Here is an 11,257-nt window from a genome sequence, read left to right on the forward strand (position 1 = left end):
CCTACTGAAGGAAGAGGCACACCCTCCCTCGCCTGGCCTGCATTATTCGAATACAATTAGCTATTAACCGCCTCATCTTTGTAGAATCTAATTCACTGGGCCTCTCTCATGTGTAACATCTCACAAGGGGGAGGTGATAGACGAGTTGCATTTTTACTGCACTGGTAATCCAGAGACCCAGATAACGTTCTGGAACCTGGGTTCGAATCCCGCCTCAGCAGATGGTGGAATTTGAATTCGATTTAAAACAATAGTCTGGAATTAAGAGATGACCATGAAACCATTGCAATTGTTGGAGGAAAACCCATCTGGTTCATTAATGCCCTTTAGGAAAGGAACCTGGTCCAGCCTCCAGGGTCACAGCACTGCGGTTGTGTCTTAACTTGCCCCCTGCACAATCAGGGAGGGGCAATAAATGGCCAGAGATGCATGAATGAAGAAAGGTGAAAGAGAAACCTCAGTGGAGTTGTTGATGGACTCCACTCCATGATCAGTGTCACCTCCTTGAGGCACCTAAAAATGTAAAACAGTTAAAGTCCACCCAGAACTCTGCATTGATAGATCTTTGTCTTTAGATTGTATGCTTCTTGTAGTGGAGCGTGACACCTCTGTTGAGTCACTTTTACACCTGCACAATGGCCATCACTAACCTGGGCCTAGAGATTTCCAAATTCCATCCGCCAAGTGAATTCTTCACTTCAGCTGCATTGCCAGCTGCCATTCAGACATCCTGCACCATCTCTCAATCTTGTTATGTTAAATTGTGTCTGCTAATACTCAGTGCACGCTTTCCGTTCTCTGCCTCACTCACAGCTGCAAACCTAGAACATGTCCCTCTCCATATCTGAATATTGCTGGAAAGAGAGACACAATTCTAAAGATTTCTGTCTTGCACCCATCAGGACACTTGCAAGAATGCCTCATTTTCAAACAATCGCAACAATTATACCACAGGTGACGATGGGTCAGCAAGTCGACTCTGATTGGCCAAGACATCGCCATGGGGAAAGCCACAGGAGTTACTGACTCTAAAAGCTCCCACCGACTGCAGGAATGGCGCAAGGCTTAAACATTCATTTGCAGACAGTGGGACCCACCGTATGTCGCTTTTAACAGAGTAAATGAACTCAAATGGTTATCTGAAATTGATCGTTGGTGTAGCTATCGACACACTTGGATTGTTCAGCAAATGTCACCTCATCACATCGAAGAGCAAATCAAGAATCATTTGTGCATAAAGAGCAAGTTAGGAATTATCACATGACAGCCAATCAACCTAACAGATCCTTTTCTAAACCAAAAATCCAAATTCTACCTCCTAGTTCCTTACAAGTTACTTATCCATGCCAGCTAGTTGTCAGCATTGTCTTCACTTTCGCAAATCATTTCCTCAATTGGCTTCTTAAAAACACATGGAATTGAACACCCAACGGATTCCTCTCAATTTGCAACCTGGAGATGGAGGCTGAGGGATGATCTTATAGGGTTTATAAAATCATGAAGCGCATGAATAGGGTTAACAGACAAGGTCTTTTCCCTGGAATGGGTGAGTTCAGAACTAGACGGCATAGGTTTAAGGTGAGAGGGACCTAAGGGGCAACTTTTTCACGCAGAGGGTGGTACGTGAATGGAATGAGCTGCCAGAGGAAGTGGTGGAGGCTGGTACAATTATAACATTAAAAAGGCACCTAGATAGGTATATGAATAGGAAGGATTCAGAGGGATATGGGCCAAGTGCTGGCAAATAGGGTTAGACTAGGTTGGGATATCTGGTCAACATGGATGAGTTGAACCAAAGGTTCCATTTCTGTGCTGTACATCTCTATGACTCTATGAATATACAGTAATAGAGTACGGGGACTGCAGCAGTTCAAGAAGGCAGCTCAGCTCCACTTTCTCAAGGACAACTAGGGACGGGCAATGACTGCTGGCCAGCCGGCAACGCTCAGGTCCCCCACGTCAATACAAAAAAGGCAAAAAAATTATCCTACACTTTTATAAATCACTGGTTACCACGCACTTGAATATAGGATCCAGCTCTAAGTGCCACACTTCAGGGAAAAAAGTAAAGTCTTGGAGAGAATGCAAAGGATGTTTACAAAAGGAACAAGGGGCTTCTGTTACTTGGAGTGATTGCAGAAGCTGGGGTTGTTTTCCATTGGGTACACAGTGTTAATGGGAAGTTTAATAGTGAAGCTCATCAAGAGAATAGAAACCGTTTCTAAATGCGAGGAGTCATCGATAACCAGAGGACATGGAGTCATAATTGTCAGAAAAATGTCTGCAGGGGGCTGAAATAAAGTTTCTTTGAAAACGTGCAGCAGTTTGTAAAGATCTGGGACACACTTCCTGCAAAGTCAGTGGAAGCAAGGTCATGTTCAGAAGGGAATTGAAGGAATCCTTGAAGAGCAGAAATTTGCAGTGTTACAGGGACAGTGCACAGGGGGTGAGACTAATTGGATAGATCTTTCAAAGAGCTAGGACAGGCAGAATGGCCTGTTTCTGTACTAGATGATCCTCCGATATTTCAGTGACTACCAACGAACATTTATATTCTGATGTGGCGTTCAATTCATTTCTTAAGCACTCCTTTAACTAGTCTCAGTGATATTTTCTAACCATGTTCTTGTCTCTGAAACAAACCTGTAAATGCTTCACCCTCCCCAATCCCTTTATGAATCCCAGACTCCAATCTTTTGCAAAGGAAATCCGACTCAAGTCAAACCTGAGCCAGGTCATTCCTAAAGCCTTCCCAACAGTTTGGAATGTTTTTGCGAATATCAAAAAGAGACCTTGGAGTGCAGGTTCATAGCTCCTTGAAAGTGGAGTCACAGGTAGATAGGATAGTGAAGACGACGTTTGGTATGCTTTCCTTTATTGGTCAGAGTATTGAGTACAGGAGTTGGGAGGTCATGTTGCGGCTGTACAGGATGTTGGTTCGGCCACTGTTGGAATATTGCGTGCAATTCTGGTCTCCTTCCTATCGGAAAGATGTTGTGAAACTTGAAAGGGTTCAGAAAAAAATTTACAAGGATGTTGCCAGGGTTGGAGGATTTTAAGCTATAGGGAGAGGCTGAACAGGCTGGGGATGTTTTCTCTGGAGCATTGGAGGCTGAGGGGTGACCTTACAGAGGTTTACAAAATTATGAGGGGAATGGATAGGGTAAATAAACAAAGTCTTTTCCCTGGGGTTGAGGAGTAAAAAGTGAGGTCTGCAGATGCTGGAGATCAGAGCTGAAAATGTGTTGCTGGTTAAAGCGCAGCAGGTCAGGCAGCATCCAAGGAACAGGAAATTCGACGTTTCGGGCCAGAGCCCTTCATCTGGCCCGAAACGTTGAATTTCCTGTTCCTTGGATGCTTCCTGACCTGCTGTGCTTTAACCAGCAACACATTTTCAGCCCTGGGGTTGAGGAGTCCAGAACTAGAGGGCATAGGTTTAGGGTGAGAGAGGGAAGATATAAAAGAGACCTAAGGGGCAACTTTTTCACGCAGAGGGTGGTACGTGCATGGAATGAGCTGCCAGAGGAAATGGTGGAGGCTGGTACAATTGCAACATTTAAGAGGCATCTGGATGGGTATATGAATAGGAAGGGTTTGGAGGGATATGGGCCGGGTGCTGGCAGGTGGGACTAGATTGGGTTGGCATATCTGGTCGGCATGGACAGGTTGGACTGAAGGGTCTGTTTCCATGCTGTACGTCCCTACGACTATCTTACGGCCAACGCCGAGATTGCTGGATCCCCACTCTGTATGTGTGACCAGTGGGAGCCTCCCGATCCCTCGCCCTTTTCACTCAACTCAGGTTTGTGTGGAACTCGAACCAAGTATTCATTTGGCCACTCAGCTGTGACACTAACCACTAAAACTGTCATTTGGTTGCAACATTTCATGAGCGAGTCACTGTCTAATTGCTCATTGTGTACAATGTTCTAAACAGCCACATTCTGAGGGTAATTGCAGAGTAATGTTCTCTATCACATAAACCACTTGACTCCTTCACTTGAGGACAGGCCAAGTTTGTGAAGGTCAGGAGAAGACAACAGGCAATGACTGGCTCTCCCTTTTTTATTCAAAAGAACATTAGTTATAATTTACAAAGTGTTAGGTTTGACAAACGACACAGACACAAATTGATCAATCTACTTGCGTGTGGCAAAGAGATGGAGCGAGAAAGAAAAGAGAGGGAGAAAGCATGGTAAAGGGGTAACAGGAGAAAGGAAGGTAGAGAGAAGGGAGAAAGAAAAAGAAATGGAGAGGGAGAGAGAGGGAAAGAGAGAAGAGAGTGAGAGGTGCAATAAGTGACGGGAGTAAGAAGGAGAGAGTGAAGAGAGTAAGAGAGAGGGAAGAAAGAAATGGAAAAGAGATAAATAAAGGGAAAGAATGAGAAGGGGGAAGAGAGATACAGACACTGAGAAAAGGAGATGTGGAAAGAGTGAGAAAGAGAATGAGAGCCAGCAAGACAAAAAGATGTAACTTTATCACTGAGCGTGTATTCCAATATCACACGTAGAACCTGGACTCTGCAAATAATGTACCAAACCCATCCTCATCTGACAGGGCTCAATCAGTTGAACTCAAATGCCTCAGAGAGGTTCAAGTCTCATTTCAAGGCACGAGCAGAAAATCCGGGTTTTCAGATTTCTCTGAGCACTGAGGGAATGCTGCAATGTTGGAATTGCTTTCTCTCAACTCATACTTAAAGCTGATCCGAGGAGGAAACCTCCCTCCCCCAGACTACAGGAGGATATAGGCAGGCTGGTCAGACAGACAGAACAATGGCAACCTTCCATCCTGAAAAGAGTGAGGTGAGGCATTCTGGAAGGACAAACAAGGCGAGAGAATACATGATGAATTGTGGGACCCTGGGCAGTATAGAGGGATCTTGCTGTACATGTCCACAGACCCTTGAAAACAGCAGAACGGATAGATAAGCTGGTTCAGAAGGCATATGGGTTACTTGCCTTTATTAGTGAAAGCACTGAACCCAAGGGCAGGCAGTTTCTGAGGAAGTTGTATCTGATGTTAGTTAGTCAACAGCTGGAGGGAGTATTGTGTGCAGTTCTGGTCACCACACTACAGGAAGGATGTGATTGTACTTGAGAGAGTGCAGGGAGAGATTCACCAGCATGTTGCCTGGGCTGGTGGCATTCATGCAGAGAGACTGGAGAGGTTTGGGCTGAGTTCCTTCAAGCTGAGGATGGATCTGATTGAGGTTTACAAAGTTCTGAGGAACATAGACAGGGTAGATAGGGAGAAACGTTTCCCTTTAGTAGTGGGGTCAAAAACAAGGGGCCGCAGATTTAAGGTTGATTAGGAAATTTAGAGATTTGAGGAAAATATTTCTCACCCAGAGAGTGGGGAGTGTATGGAATTCACTCAGAAAGGGTGCTAGAGGCAGGAATCCTCAAGATATTGAACTCTAAGTATTTAGATGAACATTTGACATGCCACAGCAATGAGCCAGGTTCTGGGAATGGGATGAGGACAGATAAATGCTTGATGACACTTGATGATGGGCTGAATGGTCTCTATCTCAGCTCTGTCTGTCTGATATCCCAACTGCCTTTTCAAGTGCACGTTAAGAGATTCCACAATAAAACAGAGGAAAAGCAAACAAGTTCTGCTCAACATCACCAGAATAGCAGGATGATGATCATATCACTGTCTGTGGGAGCTAGGTGCAACATTTCCTGATGTTACAAAATTCAGTTGGGTGTACAGCGCTTTGAGATGCCCTGAACGGTGCTATACAAATGTAATTTTTTTTCTAGATTGGTAACAGTGATTATTTATAACAACAGGCAGGTTGTGAATAAGGTGTGACAGAGAAGGGGGTCAGTTCAATAGTCACAGGAAGAGTTGGCTCCACAGAATGCTTTAAATATATCCGGGGGTTGCTAAAATATTGTATTTCAACAAGGCAGACATGTGTTTGTTTAGAAATTATGTTCACAGCCACCAAATTCTGGTCAGCATCACACTCCTTGCAAGGGGAGGCAATAGCCTAATGGTATTATCGCTGGACTGTTAACCAAGGGACCCAGATAACATCCCTGGGACCTGGGTTCGAATCCCCCCACAGCAGACGGTGCAATTTGAACTTAAAAATTTGAAGTGAAGAGTCTAATAATGAGCATGAATTACCAACTGTTGGGGGAAAAAAACCATCTGGTTCACTAATGTGAGGTGAGGCATTCTGGAAGGACAAACAAGGCGAGAGAATACATGATGAATTGTGGGACCCTGGGCAGTATAGAGGGATCTTGCTGTACATGTCCACAGACCCTTGAAAACAGCAGAACGGATAGATATGCTGGTTCAGAAGGCATATGGGTTACTTGCCTTTATTAGTGAAAGCACTGAACCCAAGGGCAGGCAGTTTCTGAGGAAGTTGCATCTGATGTTAGTTAGTCAACAGCTGGAGGGAGTATTGTGTGCAGTTCTGGTCACCACACTACAGGAAGGATGTGATTGTACTTGAGAGAGTGCAGGGTGAGATTCACCAGGATGTTGAATGTCCTTTAGGGAGGGAATCTGCCTTCCTTACCTTGGTCTGGCCTACATGTGACTCCAGACCAACACCAACGTGGCTGACTCTTATCAGTTAGGGATGGGCAATAAATGCTGGGCCTAGTCCTCATCCTGTGAATGAAAGAAAATAAATCCTGGCAGTGCAGCACCCCCTCAGTACTACATCGAGAATATTGGCCTGCTCAGGGAGATTTGAACCTGCAACCTTGTGATTTAGAGACCAGAGCAGTACCCACTGACTCACAACAACCCCTATAGCTGACTGCAACCCTGGGCTCAGTTAGAGCCTTATGGCTGCTCATGCACTGAGGCTGATCCAACGTGTTTGCAGATACCTATTACCTATTTGAAAACTGACCTGAAATCCACACCAGCTCGTCCCACTAGTGAACATCTAGGAACACAGCAGCTAGTAGGAACGGGCCATTTGGCCCTTCAATCCTGCTGCTGGATCTGGCTGTGGTCTTAGTTCCACTTCCCTCTCACTTTAACTCTCTCAAAAAAACTAACTCAGCCTTGAATAAAGTCCCAGCCTCCACTACTGAGGAAAATTCCACATCGTTCAAAGAAAAAGGTTTCTCTGTATTAAAAGCAAGATCTCCTTTTCTCATGCTCCGTTTGCTCTTTCTCACCTGTCTGTATAATTGTGTGTTTTTAACATTCAGACTGGAATAAATGCTCTCCCAGTGTTTCCATAAATATCTGCCAAAGTCTGGTGTCACAGCTCACGATAAATCAGGGGATGCTTTGCTTGGTAAAAGCAGAAATACGTAGCACTATGCATCTGGACTAATCGAACCACGTTTAATCTATCCGAAGTTAGGCAAAACCTGGGTGAATTCAAGTCAGGGGTGCGCCTTTCAGGGGAGATATTAAACGGAGGCCTCTCTCAGGCAAATGAGAGACATCCCACGGTCACCGATTTCATAGATGGCCTGAGGAGTCCTCCCTGCCCAATGGTCATCCCTCGAACAGGTTGTCTGGCCATTATCACATCGCTGCTTGGGATTTTGCTGTGCACGTTGCCTTCATCACAATGGACGATGACACTTCAGAAGGAGATCATGGGCTCTGCAAAGTGCTTTGGGAGGTCGGGGAAGGTAGTATGGAAATAGCATCACTCCCTTCTTTCTCTTCAGGTCATTGAAGAGATGGCAGACATTATGGCTCCAGTCATTTCCGAGTAAGTATCTGGCTGCACATTCTAAACAACCTTTATTTCTTTTTTCCCCATTTCACCCACACCCAAGGGCAACTTGGAAATTATCACATGATCCCCCCCACCCCACCCCCCCCCAAACACGGGAGAGACGAGTACTAACTCTATAAAATATAACTGCTTGTTGCTTGATATCCCACAGTCTGCATCTAACACTATAAAAACCAAAAGAACTCCAGGTGCTGGAAATCAGAAGCAAAAACAAAATTTGCTGGAAAAGCTCAGCAGGTCTGGCAGCATCCGTGGAGAGAAAGCAGAGTTAGTGTTTCGCATCCAGTTCTGAGGAAGGATAATTGGACTCGAAACGTTAACTCTGATTTCTCTCCACGATGCTGCCAGACCTGCTGAGCTTTTCCAGCAATTTCTGGTTTTGTATAACTATATAATATCGGATATTACAATGAAGGAGGTGCACTCTACATTTTATATTCACCTCATTGTCATCTAAGTAGAAGATTTTGCTCTCTCTGTATGAACACATGTCATAATGCATGTAAACATTGCTTAGGGACAAGTGATTATCCTGCTCTCACAACAGACCTGTGTGAAAACTGACCACCGCTTACATCATCCTTACTGGGGGAGGAAGCTGGTCAGTTCAGATGAAGAGGATTATAAAGTTCGCCTCAATGTCAGGGTGCTTTTATCTCTTTGTAAATCATTGGGCCCACACAGAAATATCCTTGATGGAAAAAAATACATGCTTGCTTTAAAATCTTTTGCTTTTGACAAAGGGGCAACATTTTGCAGCTGTATCCCATGGATAGCTACACCACAGTGTGTGGTATAAAGTATAATACCATACATCCCACTGACAAACACACAACAGTATGTGATTATGGTATATTACACAAAAATATCTCAATCAGAGAGACAAATTTATATTCTTCTGTATGCCAGTGACAGAGACATCATGGTATGTTTATAGTCTACACAATACCTTATATTCTACAAAGAGATACAGCAGGGTATGTTTATAATCTATATTCCCCCGACAAAGGCAGCAGGTTACATTGTATAATGTATATAATTCCCTGTGCCCCACTGACTGATAAAGGGTGGTATGTTTTATAGGCGTGTTGGCAGACCCTGCAGTCCACACATTGTCTCGAAGTGGCTGGTATTTCACCCCCTGCCCCTGAGGGGATCTGCAGCTCCCCCTGGTTTCTTTGGGCTGCACCCCACTATCCCCAGTGGCTCAGCCCTGCCCCGTGTCCATTTCTTTGCAGTTCAATGCAGCACATCGAAGCACCGCTTCCCCCTCTGCTCTCTCGCCACTCCAATCAAGGCCACAACAGCACAAGGCTATCCCACTCCAGTAGGAGGGTGTTGAATAGTGTTGCAGTCTATACTATTCCAACTGGCTCACACATACAGAAAAAAGCACAACTGCTTTCAATAAAAAGAGGAAAAATCAGGCATCCAGCACCCAGCACTAACTTGGTTAAAAGGAATATCCCGTCTTCTCCCACCCCAACAAACTACAGTCTAATTTCCAGTATTTCATTTACATCTGAATCTCCCCCTAACCAGAGGAAAGGCTGAATCGAATTTATTTTGCTGTTAAGAAATTATAAACCATTTTTTAAAAAAAGCTGGACACAATATTTTACACACAAATTCATACTTTGAAGATGTTGCTTCCCCCCAACCCCCCCCCCCCGCCAAAATAAAACACGTCAAGCGTAAAATTAATCACAGCCTTTCAAACTTCTCCAAAATAAAACTGAATGCTGTAAAATCTTCCCTTTATGTTATCCCAAAGGGCTGAGGTGTGAGGGGGGACAGACTGTCATAGCATCTGGTACCTCACATTTGGAAAGAAACAGGCAGGTTCGAGCCCTGGGAGTGACAACGAAAATCTCTGGCTTCTTTTTTTTTGTTCCATTTTTGTGATCACTCCCAGGGATTAAAGACAGTGAATACATCACAACCGCGCGAGTTAGCAGTCCCTCCACCCGCCCCTGCGTGCGGGAAAATACCTTACGACGCAGCAACAAAATAAGAGCTTTCTGTTCAAAAATAAAATTGCATTCATCGATTTTTCCCTCTACCATCCTCCCCCACCACTCCCCCCTCCTGTGGCTCCATGCATCCTAGACAGGACTATGTGCAATCCTGCATTGAAACAGCATCATCGTGGGCACCGAGCATCAAACAGACTCAATAAAAATCGGTCCAAACCTGTCTGCCCTTTTCCCAGTGTCTTCTCTAGACGGTATGGTCCCACATACTGTGCACAGCCGCCTTCTTTTGTGGATGTTGTCATCGTGTCCGTTTTATCCCCTTCCTCCTCTCAGTCTTGTTTTATTTTTTTTGTGAGATTTGAAGAGGGACCACTGTCCTCCCTTTTTTGTTCAATGTCTTGCTTCCTTTCCCCCACCACCCCCCCCAACCCCCCCACCCCCAAACCCCACTCTGCCTCCACCTCCCCCACCCCTACTCTCCCCCAAGACCCTTGGGTTGGCAAGGCAAGAGATGGAGGTTGTCTTAAGATCCTGGTACCAGCATTATTCTCCTCTCTCTCTATCCACTGCTCCCCCTCTCTGCCAATCCAACCTCAGCACTAAACTAATCCTGCAACCTGCTTCTTTTTTTTCTTATTAAGCTTCCATCCGGGAACTCTCAATGACAACCAGTCCTGATTTAACCCCCTGCTTCCCTGGAGCCTGCAAGAACACGAGTGAAAATTTATCTGTGAGGGGAGAACTGGTGTTGGAAATAGGACAAAGAATTGTTCTCACTTGGAATATGTCACCCTCTGGTTATTTTTGCATGTGTCTGGCACCCGGATCAATTTTGAAAACATCACCGAATTTTTACAGCGCAGGTGGTGGCCATTTGGCCCATCATATCTGTCCTGTCTTGTGCCATTTCCTGCACATCCTTTTAAATGAATACAGTGTGATCTGAGTACTAGCCATGACCCATTAACCTGACTCAATGTATCTCGCCATTATTTTTCCTCAAATTCAGACTGTGTTTGTGTTTAAGGCTTCACATGTCCTCTGTGACATGAGTTCATATGGTATTGGTAACTGTCTATATGCATCCAGGTAGCACAGGGACTAGCACTGCTGCCTTACAGCACCAGGGACCCAGATTCAATCCCACCCTCGGGTGATTGCCTGGGTGGAGTTTGTATATTCTCCTTGTGTGTCTGTGTGGGTTTCCTCCAGTTGCCACCCCCAGGTTGGGTGGATGGACTGTGTTAAATTGTCCCACGGTGTGCAGGCTAGGTGGGTTAGCCTTGGGGAATGCATGGTTACAGAGATGGAGTGGGTCAGTGTGGGATGCTCTCTGGAGGGCCAGTGTGGACTCGATGGGCTGAATGGTCCGCTTCCAAACTGAGGGATTCTATAAAGTGCTGGGATATGGATTTGATACTGTACCAAACTTGCTGCAGCTTTGTCAGAAGGTCTTAGGCTGAAGTCATTCCAATAATCTGAGCAGATAATCCAGGCTAATGAGGCAGTGCAGATCTGAGGGAGTGCTGCAGTTTCAGGA

The 11,257-nt window shown here is 45.1% G+C and overlaps 1 protein-coding gene across 1 annotated transcript in view; it reads right to left on the reverse strand.

Moving 5' to 3' along the window:
* The window catches only part of LOC132831228 (serine/threonine-protein kinase BRSK2-like), a 182,006-nt gene extending 171,987 nt beyond the window's left edge, over nt 1-10,019 (reverse strand). Inside the window, exon 1 of the mRNA XM_060849238.1 lies at nt 9,935-10,019. Coding sequence (XP_060705221.1) covers nt 9,935-10,019 — 85 coding nt within the window. The remainder of the gene's footprint in view (nt 1-9,934) is intronic.
* Between the last annotated feature and the right edge of the window lie 1,238 nt (nt 10,020-11,257).

The sequence above is a fragment of the Hemiscyllium ocellatum genome, chromosome 33 (assembly GCF_020745735.1).
Source record: "Hemiscyllium ocellatum isolate sHemOce1 chromosome 33, sHemOce1.pat.X.cur, whole genome shotgun sequence".
NCBI classification, from domain to species: Eukaryota; Metazoa; Chordata; class Chondrichthyes; order Orectolobiformes; family Hemiscylliidae; genus Hemiscyllium; species Hemiscyllium ocellatum.